This window comes from Oryzias latipes, chromosome 13 (genome assembly GCF_053564925.1).
Source record: "Oryzias latipes strain Hd-rR chromosome 13, Olatipes_Hd-rR_3.1".
In the NCBI taxonomy this organism is placed as follows: domain Eukaryota; kingdom Metazoa; phylum Chordata; class Actinopteri; order Beloniformes; family Adrianichthyidae; genus Oryzias; species Oryzias latipes.
Window position 1 is genome coordinate 18,554,361 of NC_136249.1, and position 18,906 is coordinate 18,573,266.

At 40.5% G+C, this 18,906-nt stretch overlaps 1 protein-coding gene across 2 annotated transcripts in view; it reads left to right on the plus strand.

The window, feature by feature from the left end:
- sgsm2 (small G protein signaling modulator 2) overlaps positions 1–18,906 on the plus strand; it is a 41,541-nt gene that overhangs the window by 6,084 nt on the left and 16,551 nt on the right. For both annotated transcript variants that reach the window (XM_023961627.2, XM_023961628.2), the window contains exons 3-11: positions 7,225–7,393; positions 9,620–9,787; positions 11,426–11,493; positions 12,862–13,010; positions 13,113–13,247; positions 14,421–14,545; positions 14,635–14,702; positions 14,790–14,953; positions 16,836–16,968. In XM_023961627.2, coding sequence (XP_023817395.1) covers positions 7,225–7,393; positions 9,620–9,787; positions 11,426–11,493; positions 12,862–13,010; positions 13,113–13,247; positions 14,421–14,545; positions 14,635–14,702; positions 14,790–14,953; positions 16,836–16,968 — 1,179 coding nt within the window. The remainder of the gene's footprint in view (positions 1–7,224; positions 7,394–9,619; positions 9,788–11,425; positions 11,494–12,861; positions 13,011–13,112; positions 13,248–14,420; positions 14,546–14,634; positions 14,703–14,789; positions 14,954–16,835; positions 16,969–18,906) is intronic.

Consider the following 18,906-nt stretch of genomic DNA (forward strand, 5'->3'; position numbering starts at 1 on the left):
ATTCTTTAAATTCTCAGTGAGAGTTGTTGCATCAGTGCAAAATGACTAGACATTTCTAACTTGGATCTTAGCTGCTGTTTTTGCTGCAGAGTTTGTCTTAAGGATATTTTCAAAGTTAGTATTGGGTTATAAATGATGATGAGATGCAGTTAGGGCTGGGTTGATAAGGTCAGTTAATCAATCTGAATCGATCCAAGCTTTATAAACCAACAATCGATCCATAACAGTAGAGATTAATCTTTTATGCCTTTCCTTTTCTGGTGACCTAACACATAATAACAGTTAAAAAGTTCACTAGCTTCATGCTAATGTATAATGGAATTTCCCATAAGGGGCGGGTAATGCTAATGATCGGTTGACCTAAACGTACATTGCTGCCTAGTTGAACAGCTTTATATACTGACAGGCATTCATTTTCCAAACTCTTTTAAGGAAACATTTTTTAAAGTAACTATTTGTGGTCTAAAGCACTGGTTTTTGCTACAATCTCCTTGAATAAAGTATAATGCTACAGTGCAAGCTCCACCTGCAACGCCCCTTTGGAGAGGCAGAACATAATTTTTTTTGGGGCTTCTCTGTTTGAAAAATAATATAACACTGTATGGTGTTAATGATCCATTGGTTTATTATTTCACTAATACATTTTACAGTATGTGAACTGTATCACTCATCTTGGTAGATGGAGAGGCTTTGGGGTATTTCAAATTTAGTGTTGGTGATATTGTTAGGTTCATTTTTACATACTGCAACAATGTTTTGATGTTGGTATGCGGGTTGCAATGTGAATTCCCCTTTTATCTGCTGAGTTAACGACAGTTTTGTTGAAGTTAGTGCCTGTTAAATTATTCACTTAAGTTTTAGTTTCAAAGTTAGCTTCAGTGAAATTTAGTCATTTGCTAAGATGTTGCCAGTAGCAACAACAGTGTCTTCTTGAATTTATCAAGGTCCAATGTGAGAATTATGTCTTTGAAGAAGGAACTGTTAGATTAAGCTTTAGTTAAGGCAAAAACAGTAGGTTTCTGCTGGGATTGATGCATTTCCAAGTTTGATACATACACCCAAACCTCCAGCTTTTTGCTGTATGAGGCTCTCATGGAAGTCAAGTCAATGTTCTTTATCACCAGCCTTTTACATCTTTCTCTAATGGTTTTTTTCATCCATGCTCTACTCTCTCTTAGTCCAGAAGAAGACTATTTCTGTTGCCTAGCAACAGAAATACCCCCCTTAGAGATACTTGCTCTGTGAGGAGAGAGTTGCTGATTTCATGATCTAACAGGGGATGAGCTTCAGTTTTTCATTTCATGACAAACATGGTTCACTGACTGGGACTCTGTAATGTACATGTGCCAACAAAACCAACAACAAAAGGTTGAACAGAACCTATATAATAAACAGGAAATTCTCCTGAAAAGTAAAAATTTTAGATTTCCATTTAGTGTTTAAAACTCATTTTGAAATAGGGAAGTCTTCCTCAGTTTCACTCTAACCAGCAGTTTTACTTAGCTGCTCTTCTGTTACTAAAGAGGGTGTTGTGTTGGTGTTGTGTGCTGGTTTCTTTATGGCATAGTCTGGAACATCTCTTCTTATAGCCTGGTTCTTTGGTCTGTCTTTAGAACCTGCAGTAACTAACTCACATCTTTGTTTGCTGAATGATGTAACGTAGCTATGCTGACAAAACCCAAGGTGTCCCAAGAACCAAACCTAGAGGAGCTCCTCATGAGGTCATCATAGGTACAATAACATTGTGGCAGTGAAGCTCTGCTCCTTTTAAACTAGTCTGCACAGTGGAACATTTTGCTTCTGAGTTTGTCTTGCAAGGTTCAAGACAAAACAGACAGAAGGTGGGCTAGACTTAGAACAGCGTCTGATCTTCCTCTGGGTCTGAAACTGAAGCAGAGCTCTGAACAGAATGTTCCAAGAATTCTGACTGAAATGCTCTAGCTGTTGGATATGGAGTCCTGTACTGTTCATAGTTAAATAAATAAATATGACCCCATGCAAATACACAATCAACCAATTAATATCTGATAAATATACAAAAGATCATTCAATATATTTCATTTTGCTTTAAAAACCTGTTCATTATTTTAAAACAGCATTTTAAAATATTCATTTTAATCATGTTGAATATTATTATAATTCTATGTCTTTTTTCAGAACCTCGGATTTCCAAAACAATATTTTCCAAAGTAGCTTTGTTTTTATTTCACATTGCTGTTTTTCAGAATGACTTATTTATTTCATGAAGAGCTTTTTCAGCAGAATGAGTCTGTCTGTCAATCAGTGAAAGTGGGTGGGTTTATAGTGGACATCTTATGACAATGCTCCTCTGCTTAGTTGTAGTGTACAGACACAAAGGTGTGTAGGTAAAGGCATTCAGACACCATGCCTTAGTCACAATCGCCTTTACAGGTAGATATGGGCTGTCAGTAGGGGGAAAATGGGCAAGCCTGTATGGGGCATGCAGGGGGTCCACGCAAAAGTTTAAGATCGTCGACTGATAAGTAAAGTCAGGGGCTGAGAAGCTCTGAAAAAAATTAACCGGACAAAATTTTTGGTTTGAAGTGAAGTCAGGGGCCTTAAAAGTTTTCAGAGTAGGAGGCTACCACCTGAACACTGCAGGCGTGAGGCGTTGACTGATGGGAGATCTAGGGGGAGTCCTCCCCCAGGTAAAATTTAAAAAAATAGCGCCCTTTTTCTAGGCATCTGGGGTCATTATTTCAGAGCTGTGTCAGTCAGTCACCTGTAGTCGGAACCAGGTAAAGATTACAAAAATGATTTTCTTAAGTTGTTAACGAAAATGAAATTGCATACAAGTAACTCATAGATTGTTGAAATACATCCTTAATGTCATCTGACTATAAATTTAAATTAAAACATGCTCAGAAAATGAGCACAGATTTTCAAGAGGGGGTAAGATTGGCAAAATGCCCTCTTTTCCTAATTCTGCCCCCAGATGATTTCTTTTTATGTGAAATTATAACATAACTGGTTCATCAGCCAACGCTACATGGAGGTGAATTAACAGAAGTGATGGAGTGGAGAGTTTAATTCATGTGTCGCGTGTGCTTGTGTACCTCGCGCGCTGGTCAGTAAGGGAGAAGCATTAAAGAAATTCAACAATAGGAGGGCTAACATGCATGGCTAATTTAGCGCAAACATTAACTCACCATGCTCGCAGTTGGAGAGTGCCAAGTGTTAATATGGGACCCTGCTTACACAGATCATTTGCTGCAAAGTATTAAATCAAACTATTGTTTCTTTATCAAAAAGTAGCCGGCGACTGGTTCCCTCACAGGTGAGTACTTTTCAAGCTTCTGAAAGTGAACATATTCATGCCCGTTTGGTTTCTATGGGCATGCTGCAGGCAGTAGGTCATAGCAAACACTTTAACAAAACATAAGGATACAGTAAGGTTAGATGCAGGCATGTCGTACTGATATTTCACTTTTTCTACACCCCTCCCACCCTCTGATCTCTGTGCACTGGGACCATTGATGATGTTAAAGTGATCAGTGCACATTCTTTGTGTGCAGCCTGACTGTTAGAAATGAGGAAATTAGACAACCAGAGTGTAGTTTGTCTGAGTATCCTATGAGCACTTACGGATCACGTGCGCGGGCAGTACTTGCACCCCACTAATGACTATAGTGCAGCGCAAGGACACTGTATGACAGCATTACCCATACGTCACAAGTGTGTGTAACTTACATCATGCTCACAAATACTTCAAAATACATTTACCAAATGGACGACAATTGTACGTTCCATTTTCATGGTGTCCCTAAAGGATCTTGAGGCTCAATGGAACTGCAAGACACACCTGAACTCTCTTGAACGTCTCTCATGTAGTATATTTATATATATATATATATATATATATTTGTGTGTATGTATTGAAGATTTGTGCAGCTTCTTTTCCGTCTTTGTGATCCAACGGAGTCATTGAAGATGAATAGCTAATGGATGCATTGCAAATGAGTAGATGTTTAGAAGGATAATAAATGCAACCATGAAAGGATGGATGGTAAATGTTTTCCTGCTTAGTCTGTGTTTAAAACTGGATTTTTGTCAAAAGAAAAAGAGTAAGTTGTTCCTTGTCTTTTCTTCAGTCCATCATCTTTCTACCCTTTTTTGCCCTGTCTCCCCTCTATCTATTTTAGTCCTTAAAAGCAATCCTTTGTCAGCCTTAATTATTTTGACTTTAGTCTGTAGTGGTCTCAGGAGGAGAAGCATGACTCATGAAGTCAGAAGGGAAGAAAGCCACCTTAGTGGCTAAAAATAGCCGTTAGTCTATTTAAATTCAGGCTTCAGATGAAGTAATGTTTAATAATTTGTAGAGAATCAATGAACTTGATGAAGTCCATCTGGACTAGACTTGACTTCATTGTGCCAGAAATAGATTTAGCTGGTAGAATCTAATCCAGACTATTTACAGACGTGAGTTAAAAGTAATTGGAAGACAGACACGAAGAGCTGATATTTCTAGCTCCTTGTGAAGATCTTGGTAGCTCTGCTTTAGATATATTGTAGTTTCTGGGGACTTTATTTGATGCTACGATAATCCTGTCTGGAGGAAACAAAGACGTCGGCTAACTTCTCAGGATCAGGTAGGGGCAGAAGCATGGATGTGTCCTTAAGATGAAAAATAAAAAAAACTTTGCAGGGATGTCTGATTTGAGCTTCAAATAAAATTTAGGGGTACTATTTGATCCCGCTATAAACCCCCCACCTTAACATGGTGGGGGGTTTGAGGAAACAGAGTAAGAGGAATTGTAATGTATTATATTAAAACTTTTAAAACAAGATCTGCTTCATCTTCGGGAATGATGTAACCAAAATCCAGTTCTGTAGCTAAGTCTGGGATTTGCAAACAAGCTGCCTTTGGCTAGGCTTCCTCTCACGTCAGCCGACAAGACTCAACCGAAAAAGACTGTGGAAATGACATTAAAATTTTGAAGTCACTAACCATTAAGGCACGTACACACCGGGATGAATTTCGCGCGTGATATTCGCCGACGTTTGACGCCTCGTGACTAAACAAAGGGCACCAATGTGAGTGTGCACACCGACGCGAAAAACGCCACGCGTAAAAGTGGCATTTTTTAAAAAACGCCTCGGGTTCGTTTTTTTGGTTTGACGCGCCACGTCAAAAACTATACGACCAATGCGAATGGCGCTTTTGCACACGTGTCTGGAGCTTCTGAAGTTACAGTAAAACACAACTTGGGGGCGCTCAAACAAAAAACTGCCTTTCTGAGCACACAAACCAGCGAAGAAGATATACGCCAAGTAGCATCTACACTGCCGCAAAGAAATAATGACGGACATTCTAAAATATCCCCGAAAACGCTCATGATACATTTTCAGCTCTTGTACCAGTCGATAAAACTCCCCATGCTCTTCTCTTCTCGTAACTATGGGATGTACCCAAAATCGGCGTCTTTTCCGGCGTCTTTCATCATTCAACAGAACAATAATTTCTTCATCGCTGGAACTGGAGCTACTGGTGCTTGAAATATTCATGTTTTCTTTGTATGATTCTGACAATCGCGTAAATACTTGCTCTCTTCTTCTGAGTGAAAAGCGACGTTAAGAAGCGTAAAGTTGCGCAGCGCCACCTTGTGTACAGGAGTATTTCTGTTTTACATTAAGCGCCATCTAATGTCAGGGAATGAAATTGCATGTTCGCTCGGCTCATCGTCAGCGAAAATCGCCTGGGTGTGAACACAAAAAACGTTTTAAAAAACGCTGGCGAAAAACGGCTGGCGAATAATCGTCCCGGTGTGTACGGGCCTTTCGAGTATATATTTAAGTCATTATACACACCTCCTAAAGATATCACTATTTTTTTCAGACATAACAACTTTCAAAAGAACTATTCCACATTATTAAGTACAACAGGATTCCACAACATTTGAGAGATTTTAAAGAACTGAAAATGGTTATTTGTTGAATTTGTCGCATTAAGAGGTCATATTTACTGAAATCAAAAGATATTTCAACCAAAAACATTTCAACAGGTCAAGTTACATTTGTACAAAGGACTGCTTATCTTGTAGCAGCTTCACAATTCTTGCATCCATTGAACTTGTGACTTTTTGGAGAGTTTCTGCTTGAATTTCTTTGCAGGAGGTCAGAATAGCCTGTTTGAATGTTAACTGTCTCCACCCTCATAGATATTTTGCTTGAGGATGCTCCAAAGGCTCTCAATAGGGCTGCGTTCAGGGAAGGATGGGGGGGCCACACCATCAGTGTGTCTCCTTTTATGTCCATAGCAGCCAATGATAGAGGTCTTCTTTGCAGCATGAGATGGTGCACTGTCATGCATGAAGATGATTTTGTTACGGAAAGGATCCAACCAGCTCTCTCCCCATGATTCTGGCCCAAAACACGACTCCGCCACCTCCTTTCTGATGTAGCAGCCTTGTTTGGACATAGTTGGCATCCACCAACCACCCACTACTCCATCCATATGGACCATCCAGGGTTGCACGGCACTCATCAGTGAACGGGACTGTTAGAAAATGAGTTTTCATCTATGTCTGCGCCCACTGCAGCTGTTTCTGCTTGTGAGTGTTGCCGAATAGAAGGTTTACGTATTCCTGCAAGCCTCTGGAGGATCTTACACCTTGATGTTCAAGGTGTAGAGACACCAGCAGCTTCATATATGTGCTTGCTTTCTACTTAGTAATGGTTTTATAGAAGCTGCTCTCTTAATATGATGTAATTGTCTGACAGAAACCTTCCTCATTCTGCTTTTATCTGCAAGAACTCGTATGTGTATGTGTGCGCTCTGAATCAGCCACACATCTCTTAATAGTACAATGATCACATCTATGTTTTTGTGAAATCTCCAACATTTTCATACCTTGTCCAAGGCATTTAACTATTTGACGCTTTCAGCAACAGAGAGATGCTTATTTTCTGATATTGCTTGAAAATGTTGGTCTGCTCAATAATGTGGATCGTCCTTCTTTATTAGTTATTCCTTTAATTGAACACACCTGGCAAACTAATTATCACAGGTGATGAAATTGATGACAGTGAGCCAAAGAGCCTCAACACATGATATAAGCCATGAGTTTAATTGAAAAACAAAGAAATTCATCTTTTCAAAACTTAAATACAATTTGCGTAATAATTTGGAACGGACTGTATATTTATTATGTAATACAATACAAATAAAATCTGTCAGTACTGACACTCCTCCTGTCTCTACAGCTACCATCGAGGCCTGTCTGGGTCATCTGCTGAAGAGAAGAGCAGCTGGTTTTCTGCGCAGTGATAAGATTGCTGCCCTTTTCACCAAGGTGGGCAAAGTGAATGACACCGTCGCCGATGTCTGCCGCAAGGTTCAAGCACAGCTGCAGCAGCAGGCTGATCTCAGCAGGTGAGACGTCTGAGGGCCTGCCGGTATTCCCCACACAAAATTCCCATATTAGTGTTTTAATTCTCATAGAGCAGCAAAAGAGACTGGTTTGTAATAATATTCTGCATGTAGGAAGAAGTATGGTTCAGAGCAGTCTTTTCATGATGGCAGTGTCAATTGAAGATGTTAGAACATCAGTGTCTTAATCATATAAATAGACTTTTGCCTGTCCCGCCCAGTTTGCATGAAAGCTGTACCTTTCAGTGAGTACTCATCAGAACCTCAGCTCAGATTAGTGTTTACCCAAGATCACCCATGTGTACACGGGGTAATGTGTCTTAAGACCAGCTCAGTTGTGTGCACATGGAGGTGTGTATACTGTGTGTAGATGTAGACACAAAATACACAACTATCTGCTTTCTGCAAGCTCTATGCTACTTACCAAGCATTTTCCAGTTTAATTGTGTACCAGGTTGTGTGTCTCCAGGCTGCTTTTTTGGCAATAAAATAGTACATACATGTTTGGTTTTTGGCACCAAGCATGTACAGTATGTACTCGAGCAACTACTGCAGCCGTAAAGGTGGAAAACATAGTCATAGTGACAGAGCTGGCGATTGGTGGAGGTAAACACCGTAAAGGCAAGCAGATCACCTCCCATCTGCACACGAGGTGCTACCCCCCCCCCCCCCCCCCCCACACTGTCACATCTCATTGGCCTCTATCTCCCCACACAGAGCACACAACTTGAAAGCCTGCTGTACCAGGAGCCACACATGCATACACACACACACACACATGTGAATATCCTCCTCCAACATCAGAGCTCTCATTTGCTCTGGTCTCCATAGTAACATGATATGCGCCACTGGCGGTGGAAAAAGAAAAAAAGAAAAAAAAAAGGAGAACAATGGGAAAGAGAGAGGACAGGAGCTGAGACAAAGACTGACATAATGACAACAGCACTACTTCCATTACTGTCATAGACACCATGTTTGTTTATTAAGCTACGATGGAAGGAAACCACACAATTTCAGACTTGAGGAGACCAACAAAGACGTCATGCACATACTTGAAGCTGCTCACAAAAAACTAATGAAAAGATTTAGGACACATTTTTATTAAACTGAGTTCTGTATAAAGTTTGCAAGTGGAAAGATGTGCAAGTAAGACCTTCTCACTCATCCTGCTGCTGCTGTTACCGAGCAGACACCCATGTCCAGGTCCATCATGGGTAACACGGTAAATATAGCCCTGGCCAAGCAATGGGGTCAATTGCTTTCGTAGCCTAATAGACTAAAGGTCCTGGTTGGGAATGAGCTTAAGCCATTCTCTGATAAGCCCCTGACAAACGTTTGGGTTTTTATTTTATCTTTGAACATCAAAACTCTGTATTCTTTATGGTTTGTTTTTAGGCTCTTCATCATTATAGGTGTGAATAAAAACAATAAAGAAATGATGACAAAACACAAAATTGTCATGCACTCCAGCCACATGCTCCCAGAGGAAGCAGCCCTAAAATGTCTAAACAATTTTTCCGTTTTTATTAATTCTGAAAATAAAAAATTCTTTTGAAACATCAGTGAAAAAGAAGTCTACACCCATTTGTGTGACTTAGTATAAAACTGGATACAAAGCTGTTTGATTTCACCTTAAAAGTCATGAACGATAAAAGTGTACCAACAATGAGCAAAGTTCAAAAACCTCTACTAGCTCTTCACCAGCAGAGCCTGATGCTCACAGTTCCATTAGGCTTTCATGCTCTCCGTCTCCTAGAGGTCAAAGAAGAAATGTCTTCAAGAGCAGTCAGCTGGATCGGGTTCTTTTCAGTCAATCAGAAACGGGGCTCACTCAATCCAGCTAATCGCCAATTACTGAAGCAGTGTTAGCTGCTAAACAAGCAGGGCAGGAGATCACGAGGATCAAGAGGTATTGGAGACACCTATTCTAGAGCAGGGGTGTCCAACTCCAGGACTCAAGGGCCACCCAGAAATCCTGTCTCACCTGCTGCTGATGACCTAAATCAGGTGTGCTTAGCCAATCAGGGGCGTCAATGGCAGGTTGGTTGGGAAACATGTAGGACATGGGTCCTAGCCTGGATTTTGATGTTCTGGAGCATCTGTTCACTCTCAAATGTTGGCCTGAACGTTCCACCCTGAACTCATGGGGGCGGCTCACTGCTGCTATTCCTGGCTTTTGTCATTGCCAATGCTTTCCATGCTCCTCACAGCTGTCTTCTGTGTCTTTAGGAGACTCCAGAGTGTGGGCCAAGAGGCTCTCAGGAGACAGGGCTCCTCCACAACCAGCCGTACCCCTCAACCGCTCTCTGCTCAGGCCATCAAGCATATTTGGGTCCGAACAGCTCTCTTTGAAAAAGTTCTGGATAAGATTGTTCAGGTCATTGTGGACAACTCCAGGTGAGTGGTGTCTATTCCTCTGTTGGGTGACCCATTCCTTTTTGTGCACATCTGAGCTTGTACTCATCCTTTGGTCACGTTTCATCTGTTGTTCCTGTATAGACCACATACAGTTAAAAAAAAAAACAGGCTAAACTGATAGTTGGCAGATTTGTTGGATCAAGCTCATTTTTTTAATCTGGCTCAGATATCTGTTGTGTGTGAACATATATCTGCACATGTATTTGCTCATGTGTCTGCATGTGTCTAGACACCTGCTTTCAAACGAGTTTGCACATGTCTGAATGTAAGACATGTCTATCCTCATGTGTTCTCATATATATATCTAGACATCAGCTTTAAAAAAAAAAAAAAAAGTCAACACGTGTCTTAATTTACATATCGGCACATGCGTCTCTTCATATTCATTATTCCATCTGTTTTCAAATATGTCTTCTCAATACTGAATGTATAATCTCAGATGTACCACTAGACGCGTGTTTTCACATGTATCTTCATATTTTTCTTTTTATTTGTTTTTGAATCATTTTGAATATGGGTGTAAGTATAAATCTGCATATTATATGTCTGCACGTCTCTGAACATGTGTCTACATATTTATCGAGACATCTATTTCAGATGTATCTGCACATGTATGGTCTGCTGCAGTACAAGTTACCTTTTACATTTGTGACAGGTAACAAATTGTAATAATTACCTGAAAAAGTTAGCCAACTTTTCAAACATTTGCCAGATTTCTATGACCTTTCTAAAATGTGAACATGAAAGTTTAATGTAATGCAAACTTAAAAAATGAAAATGTTTAATCTTAATAAAAAAAATATATATGTTAAATCTAAAAGCTACAAAAAAGTCCAAACATGTCAGAGCCACGCCCACACCACTGTACTGTGACACTGCAAAACTGAAAAGACCACATTGGATGGTCTCAAAAATTTCTTATGTGTCGTGGTGCTATGTATGTATCTGTCACTTTTCTACTGCAAATAAATGATTGGTCTACTGCTTCAGTAACTTGTTTGTAATATATATTTTTAGCACGCCACATTTCAGTTAAAATATTGGAGATGATACGGGTCAATCCCCATATGGGAACATGTAACTAAGGCTTAACCCTGGTGTAGATTTACGTCGTTATTAGCTAAACCTGGCTAATCCAAAATATTTATTAATCAAACTGGGATGAGGTAGCATTTTCACAGAGAAAACTGTTTGAGGACTGTATTCACAACTTGCAAAAAGTAACAAAAATACAAAGTTACATTGTTTGAGTTGTCCCTTTTTATTATGAATGTTTTTTTTTTAGCATTCATGAATGTTAATGTTAGATGTAAATAAATATATATTATTATTATTATTATTAATAATAATAATAATAATAATAAATAAAAAAATAAAAAAACAAAAAAAAATATATATATATATATTAAAAAACAATTGGCGAGAGGGATAAAAATCATATTGTGGTGTTCGTACCAATTTTGAAATGGTAGTTACTTGATAAAAATGACATGATATACTTTTTAATTCGTCTGTTCATATACCCTTTAATGCATTGGCAAATGTGTGCATATTTTTCTACGTTGTAATAGGTCTTTGTCTACTGGTTGATACTTTCTTCTCTTTCTGTCCCTGCAGTAAATACTATGAGAAGGAGGCTCTGATGCACGATCCAGTCTTCGGGCCTATCCTAGCTGCGTTACTTGGTGAGGTTTCACTTCCATCCTTCCATGTTCTACATCCGCCTATTCCTGTTTGGAGTCACAGTATTGCCAGTCCATTGCAGGGCCGCACAAGATGGACAATTGTACACACCCCCAGGACAAGTTATTCACTAATTCAACTACGAAGCATGTTTTTGGACTGTGAGAGGAAGCGGTAGTGCTTTGAGAAAAACCATGCACGCACAGGAAAACATGGAAACTCCACACAGAAAGGTGGTGCAAAAAGTGAAAGAAATTGTTCATATGTTCTTGGTTAGTTGGGAATGATGTTGAAATGCGTTTTTTTTAAGTAATATGAAAAGGTATGTTGGAGATGGAACAAAGTTTGTTTAAATCAGTGGGATCTGAACCTGGCTCTTTCATGAGATGAGAGAAGGCTGCTGTTCTGAAGGGGGTGAGAACAAGACCAGAGGTGAGTGAGGTGTGGATAATAGAGAAAATCAAATGGAGGGGATGTTGGATTTAAGGCTGCAGGGAGGTGGTTGAGCTGGTGTGGAAATGTTTGGTTTAAAAATGAGGTTTGAAATTGCTGTAGATCTGCACATATCAATATCATGCCAAAACTATGGTGCATCTTTAGAAAAAAGTGCACAAATGTTACAAAGTAATTCAACTGAAACAAAAACATGACCATGAGCAGCATGATATGAATTATGTTTGTTAAGGTGTTGAGATGATAAAGCTGCAGGATTTCTGGTCGAGCAAGTTTCTTGTGGTCCTGCTTTAACAGGCAGCTGCGTTTTACAAGATACGGTTATTTGGCGATTTCAAATCCCGGCTGGGATCTTTCTGTGTGGGGTCTGCGTGTCCTCCTCGTTCATGCCTGAGTTTCCTCCGGGCACTCCGGTCTTCTCCCACAGCCAAAAAACGTACTTCATAGATTCAATGGTGTCTCTATATTGTCCTTAGGTGAGAATGTGAGTCCGGCAACAGACTAAACTGTCAAAAGTAGCTGGGTTGGCTTCAGCAACCTCGTGACCATGAAAGGGATTCAGCAGGTTCTAAAGATCGGATGAATGGATGGATGGTAATTTAGATGAGTCAGACATGATGTCAGCAGGTTTCTGTTGCAGAAGCTTTTTTGGTTTTGTTTTGTTTTCCATGGTCGTCATACGAACACTAATGTTTGACAAATGTCCTGAACTTCTGAGTGCAACTAATTAGTTTTAATTTGCTAGAAGTCGTGAGCTGAAGATCTGCCCACATCCAGAGGACGAGGTTTATGTACAGACAGCCTCCACATGCAAAGTCACTGAAACACAGAAAGTTAAAGCTGCATCTTGCCAGTCTGAAATGTTCTTAATGGGAGTTGCTGGTTAAAAGCTCTATCTTGGTGTATTACATTCTCAGTGGGGCCTTGTGCTCTGGAGTATACCAAGTTGAAAACTTCGGATCATTTCTGGACTGACCCCTCAGCTAACGAGCTAGTTCAGCGCCACCGGATCCATGGGGCACATCGAACCCTGGACGTACCTGCCAGCCGTCGGCCCGCTCTTGGGGTGAGTGTTTAGAAGGTGTTGGTAGTCTTTGAGTGCCTGTCTGGGCGAGCATTCCCTTGTGGGGTGAATATACGCCTCAACTGACTGTAAAATTTCCTCTAGATTCAGAAGAGACAGTCCAGCGGCAGCATGTCAGAGGACCGTTTTGCTGCATCTGCCAGAGAGTATGTTGAGTCTCTGCACCAGAACTCCAGAACCCACCTTCTGTATGGCAAAAACAATGTCCTGGTGCAACCGGTATGACAACCATCCTGCTTGTTGGCTACAGTGCTGCCTTATAAAGTTCTCCCACTTAGAAATTACGGGGGGATCTGAAATTTTCATCTTGGGTGTATGTCCACTGTGAGAGACATAATCTAAAAAAATGTTTTAAAATTACGTTGCATACATTTTTAAATCATTTATTTGTATGCTCCTGCTGCGAATAAGTACTCAAACACCTGAGAAAATCAATGTTAATATTTGGTACAGTAGCCTTTGTTTGCGGTTACATAGGTCAAACGTTTCCTGTCATGTTTCACCAGGATTGTACACACCGCAGGAGGATTTTGGCCCACTCCTCCACACAGATCTTGTCTAGATCAGTCAGGTTTCTGGGCTGTCTCTGAGAAACACAGAGTTTGAGCTCCCTCCAAAGATTTTCTATTGAGTTGAGGCTCGGTGTGCCTCTAAAGTTTCAGATAAATAATTGTCAATAGAATTTAGGTGAGCAGTATCCAGGGACTATGTGCTGAGGCAAGTGGGAGATGTAGTGAGTCAATAGTCCAGGGATGGCTCCCGCCGGTGACCGAAGGGGTAGACTGAGCTCTTACTCCTGACAGTTACTCCTTTCTTACGCTCCATCACCCTAAACATCCTCTTCACCCTCTTTCTCTTTTTGATCATGTCAAAAACCTCAAAGATTTACATTATAACTATTTTCTTTTTAAACAAATTTAAAAAAATTAGTTAATGCATAAATACACCTTGTGTGGCCTAAGTCCACATAACCCCTTATTGTAACAATAAATCTATCCTATATAAAAGGCTGTTTCTGTCTACTGAGCTAACAGAAAGATCAAGTAAGAAAAGAACCAAACACCTCTGCTCTACCGTCTCCAAGCAACATAAACCCGTGGGTCAGTGAGGAAAAGTTTATGACTTTGCTCTTGTCAGAGGAGGACATATGATAATGTGACACTCTGAAAGTGGATGAACCAGCAGGTTTGGATAATCTGTCAATGACAAGGAGAACAGGTTTAAGAAATGTTGGGATGTAGGTCAATGAAGCAGCCAATCAGCATTGCCCAGACATGTGCCTATACATTATTATAGCCTCCACCCCCTAAAGTAGCAAGCAAATTATTAAAAATTGTTCCCTTTTGTTTGTTTTCACCATTTTGGCTTTCTCTCCAACCTCCACCCTGGTAGAAGAAGGACATGGAGGTGCTGCGGGGGTACTTGTCGCTCCACCAAGCAGGAGATAACCTGACTTTGAAGTGGACGCCTAACCAGCTGATTAATGGCACTATGGGGGACTGTGACCTGGAGAAGAGGTTACCAGTTCTAACTGATAGTTCAACTACTTACTGGCTAAATATGTGACAGAAGGCTTTCCTGACCCACTGACATCTGCTTCTTTTAGCATCTACTGGGACTACGCATTGACTGTTCCCATGCGCCAGATTGTCTGCATCCACTGTCATCAGCTACGTAAGCATCCTCTGTTGCCCATCCTCACCCACTGCATGTCCTCCTTTAGATGCCAGCTCTGATGTTCCCTTCTGTTCTGTGCTAAAGCTGATTCTGGAGGCACCCTGGTTCTGGTTAGTCAGGATGGGATCCAGCGCCCCCCCCTGCACTTTCCTGCAGGAGGTCACCTCCTTGCCTTCCTTTCTTGTTTAGAAACAGGCCTGCTTCCACGAGGGCAGCTGGAGCCCCCCCTTTGGTCCCAGAGGGGAAAGGTAATGCATAAAAGTTATGTTAGTAAGTAAGTTAGGACATTATGGCTACAAAGCTCCCAGGTTTTTTTTTTGATGTTCCCTTTCTAAAGGTAGTAGGTAATATATTTTCTTAAACAGAATTTGTACCAAAATTGATTACTTTGAGAATGAGTTGATTATAGGTGCAACTAGTGAGGGAATAAAATATGATTCTGTGGATTTTACAGGCTAATAGGGCTGCTGACCCGACACTTCCACCTTCAACTTGAGGCTAGCTGGAGCCAGTTCAGTTTACCATGTACCGGTTACTACTAGGAGGCTTATTGTAGAATGAAGTCAGTCTTCATTCACTTCTATTTAAAATAGTTCAAACTAACAACAGAAATGAACAATCTTGCAGTCTAATAAAAATATTTTTTTCCATAATAAGAATATATAGATACTTAAAATATAAAATGTAACAAATAAATAAAAATTAATAAAAAAACAAAAATGGGTTTATACAAATTTACACCCTGGTTACCCAAAGATACATAACCTCTTTTTGTAATAGTGAAACCTGTTCAACACAAAAAGCCTTCAGCTCTCATCAATTTGCTCAGTTGTTGGACAGAACAAGTTAAAAAAAATAAAATCTTTTTTCCCCCCTCATCTATGGTAAGAGTCAGGGAGCCGGTTTAGCTTTCCGCCTTCCGTTCGTGAAACCAGGGTTCGAATCCGGGCTGCTCCTTGTTCCCATCTCCGCTTCTGTGCCGGTCCCAAGCCCGGTTACAATTGAGAGGGTTGCGTCAGGAAGGGCATCCGGCGTAAAATATTGCCTAGTTAACCTAGACTCATTCTCAGAGGAGAGGTTGTTTCACTGTGGCGACCCCTGATGGGAAAAGCCAAAAGAGAAAGAACATCTATGGTAAGAGTCAATAGCAGCAGTGAAGTGCACCCAGCTTGAAGCTGCAGTTACATCTGGGCTGTAAAAGCATTTGTTTGTTTAAGCAGGGAGCCTTGGGGTTTTAATCTTGCCCTATGGCATGACAGTGAACCTTTTACCTATCAGCCTCACGGAGAGCACACCACCACTAGGCCACTGTATGGGTGTGAATAAATAGATGCCCCCATTGACCTTATTTTAACAACTCAAAAAGGTATCACATGTCCCTCTGTGCTCCTGGTGATTGGACAGTTTTTACAGAAAAAGAAACAATAAACTCTTCAACAGTTAAGTTTAGTTTAACTCTGTATACTTTGGAAACATCCATACACAACGGCATTTGTCTTAAGATAACACACAACATACAAGAAACCTCAAATTAAGAAACCTAAAATACCAATATGATCCAATTCAGTCCAGATAATTTCAAGAATAGTGTTTTTTCCTATAAGCTTCCAACAGATAACGTGGAAGAGTTTATGGTGTTATCTCTGCACTGACCTACTAATACAAACAATAAAAAGGCAATATAGAGAGGTAATTATTGTGACATTGTCTGAGCCTGTTTAAAAATTATTAGGCAGACTCACAAATGCCATAATCTTTTTTAATTCAGATTTGTCTGAAGAACACACACAATCAGTTTTATTTTTATGTTTTTACAAGTGGTTTTAATTGACTGAATATGGCTGTCCAGTGCTGGTAGCCTTTACCTACCTGCTGCTAATTGCCAGCATCAGGTGATTCTAGGTTTTAACAGCAAAACAAAAAGAATTTAGTAATCAGCAGCAGACAGAACAGAGACAGCTGAAAAACTAGCAAAGTGATACATTTCCACAGGTGGGATTGGGCTGCCATGACTTCATTTCCTAGTTCTTCACCCTTATTACAAATAACTTTTAACTCTACACACAGCTCAGTTCACAGTGACTTGGCCACACTTTATCACTTGAATAACTGAACTACTTGTGTCTTCAGGGAAAAGTGTTCCCTAAACTGAGGAAGAGGAGCAGTGCTGCCAGGCTAATAGACCAAGACAGAAACAGTGAAGAGCAGACAGCAGCTGACTATGTGTTTCGCATAGTTTACCCCGGTTACCGATATGATGCCAGTAAGTAAAACACTTAAAATTCCTTGATCTCTGCTGCAAAACATCTCAAAATCAAAAGGCTGCTTCTTCTTTTTGTGGCTAAAGCTCAGTATGTCTACATGAGTTCCCTACAAATGATTGGTCTTTGACATTTTAAATCAGTAAGCATACATCAGTACGTTGGTCCTGTTATAACACATAAATCAAGCACAATGAATCAGTTAAATAAACATAAAGATTTTTTTATATCTTTGATCAAGCTTTATATAACACCAAAACCATATTTTCTGGTTTGTCTGCTTTAAAAACAACAACAAAAGAAACCCAATAATAAAAACTAATTCTCACAGCAAAACCAGCATCTGCAAACTTTCTGGTTTGCTGGCTCTGCATTTGGTCTTCAGTTAAAAGTACTCAAAGCATTGAGGCACAGTGGAGAACAAAATCAACTCAATCAACATACCCAAGGGTTAGGGTCAGACAGTCCAATCTTGTCCAGTCTTGACAATAAATGGAAATTAACTATTAGCATTGGTGCATGGAACGTCATCTGACTGAGTGGGAAAGAGCCTGAGCTTGTGCGGCTAGGGTTAGAGTTAGGGTTAGGCTAAACATACCGGAGATACTGGAGATATTCCGGCTCCCCTTAGTGCTTTGGCTTTGAAACTCAACTCATTGAGAGTGGTTGAAATCTCCTCTACTCTGCAGTTGAAATTTAAGTCACACCAGTTGTCATACACCTTGGTCTGGCTAAATTGTTCTCTGCATTGACCAATCCCCCAGGGAAGTGGTAAGCTGCAATCACAGACACACTCAGGAGCTAATAGGTGGTCTTTTGCGACATCGCGTGGTTGTTAGAGACAGTTCCCCATGACTGGCATACTGCAATGGGAAGACCAGATTGTCTGCTTAAACTGCAGGGGGATCATATTAATCAAAGGCAGAGTCGGAACTGCTAAAGGAAAAGTCCACTCTAGAGTAATAATAAAGAGAATCTAACTATTAGTCAAACCTCTGATTTCGAAGGTACAATGGGATTTTCATCCCATTTGTGGAAAGGAGGTTTAGCTCTACACCTTACAGTGTAGCTGGGGGTCCTAAAGAGTTCAGGCATCCAATCAACATGAGTGTTATTCATTTAAAGAAATGCTTGATCTCGTGTCTCGCAGTGTTTTGTGCTATGTGCTCTGGGAATATTGGGTCCCGGACCCCTTACTAAGGGCCTCAGAACTTTGTACAAGAATAGGAGCTTGGTTTGCATTGCTGACAATAAGTGGGACCTATTGGCAGTGCATGTCGGACTCTAACAGGGATGCCCTTTGTACATAATTTTTATAGACAGAATTTCTGGACACATCCAAAGCCCAGAGGGAGTCTGGATCTAGGACATCAGGATTTCATCTCTGCTTTTTGCAGATGATGATGTTCTGTTGGTTTCATCAAATCAGTACCTTCAATGTGCACTATGGTAGTTTGCATCCAAAGCCCCTCTCCGGTTATATTCTGATCTATTAACAAAGCATTGTGAATGTTTTGTATTTATTTATGATTATGCTGTTTTAGGTTCAATCACAAAATCCTGTGTCGTTTTCTAGGACATTAAGTCTTGTTAGGAAGTTGGGAATGAGTGGAGTTTGACAGGTAAAAAAGGTGCAGCAACTATGTTCCTACTCTCATCTATGGTCATGAGCATTTGGTCATGTCAAAGAGGATGGGATCCTGGATACAAGCGACTGAAAAGAGCTTCCCCTATAGGGTGGGAGTAAAGTTGGTACCCCTCCACATCAAAAGGAGCTAGTTTAGGTGGTTGTGGAATTTCTTTAAGATGCCTCCCTTTGAGAGGTATTCCTGTCCTGTCCCACTGGCAGGAGGCCCCTGTGTAGACCACAGACAAGCTGAAAAGACTATGTCTCTGAGATGGTCTGGTAGCGCCTTGAGGTTCCCCAGCAGGATTGGAGG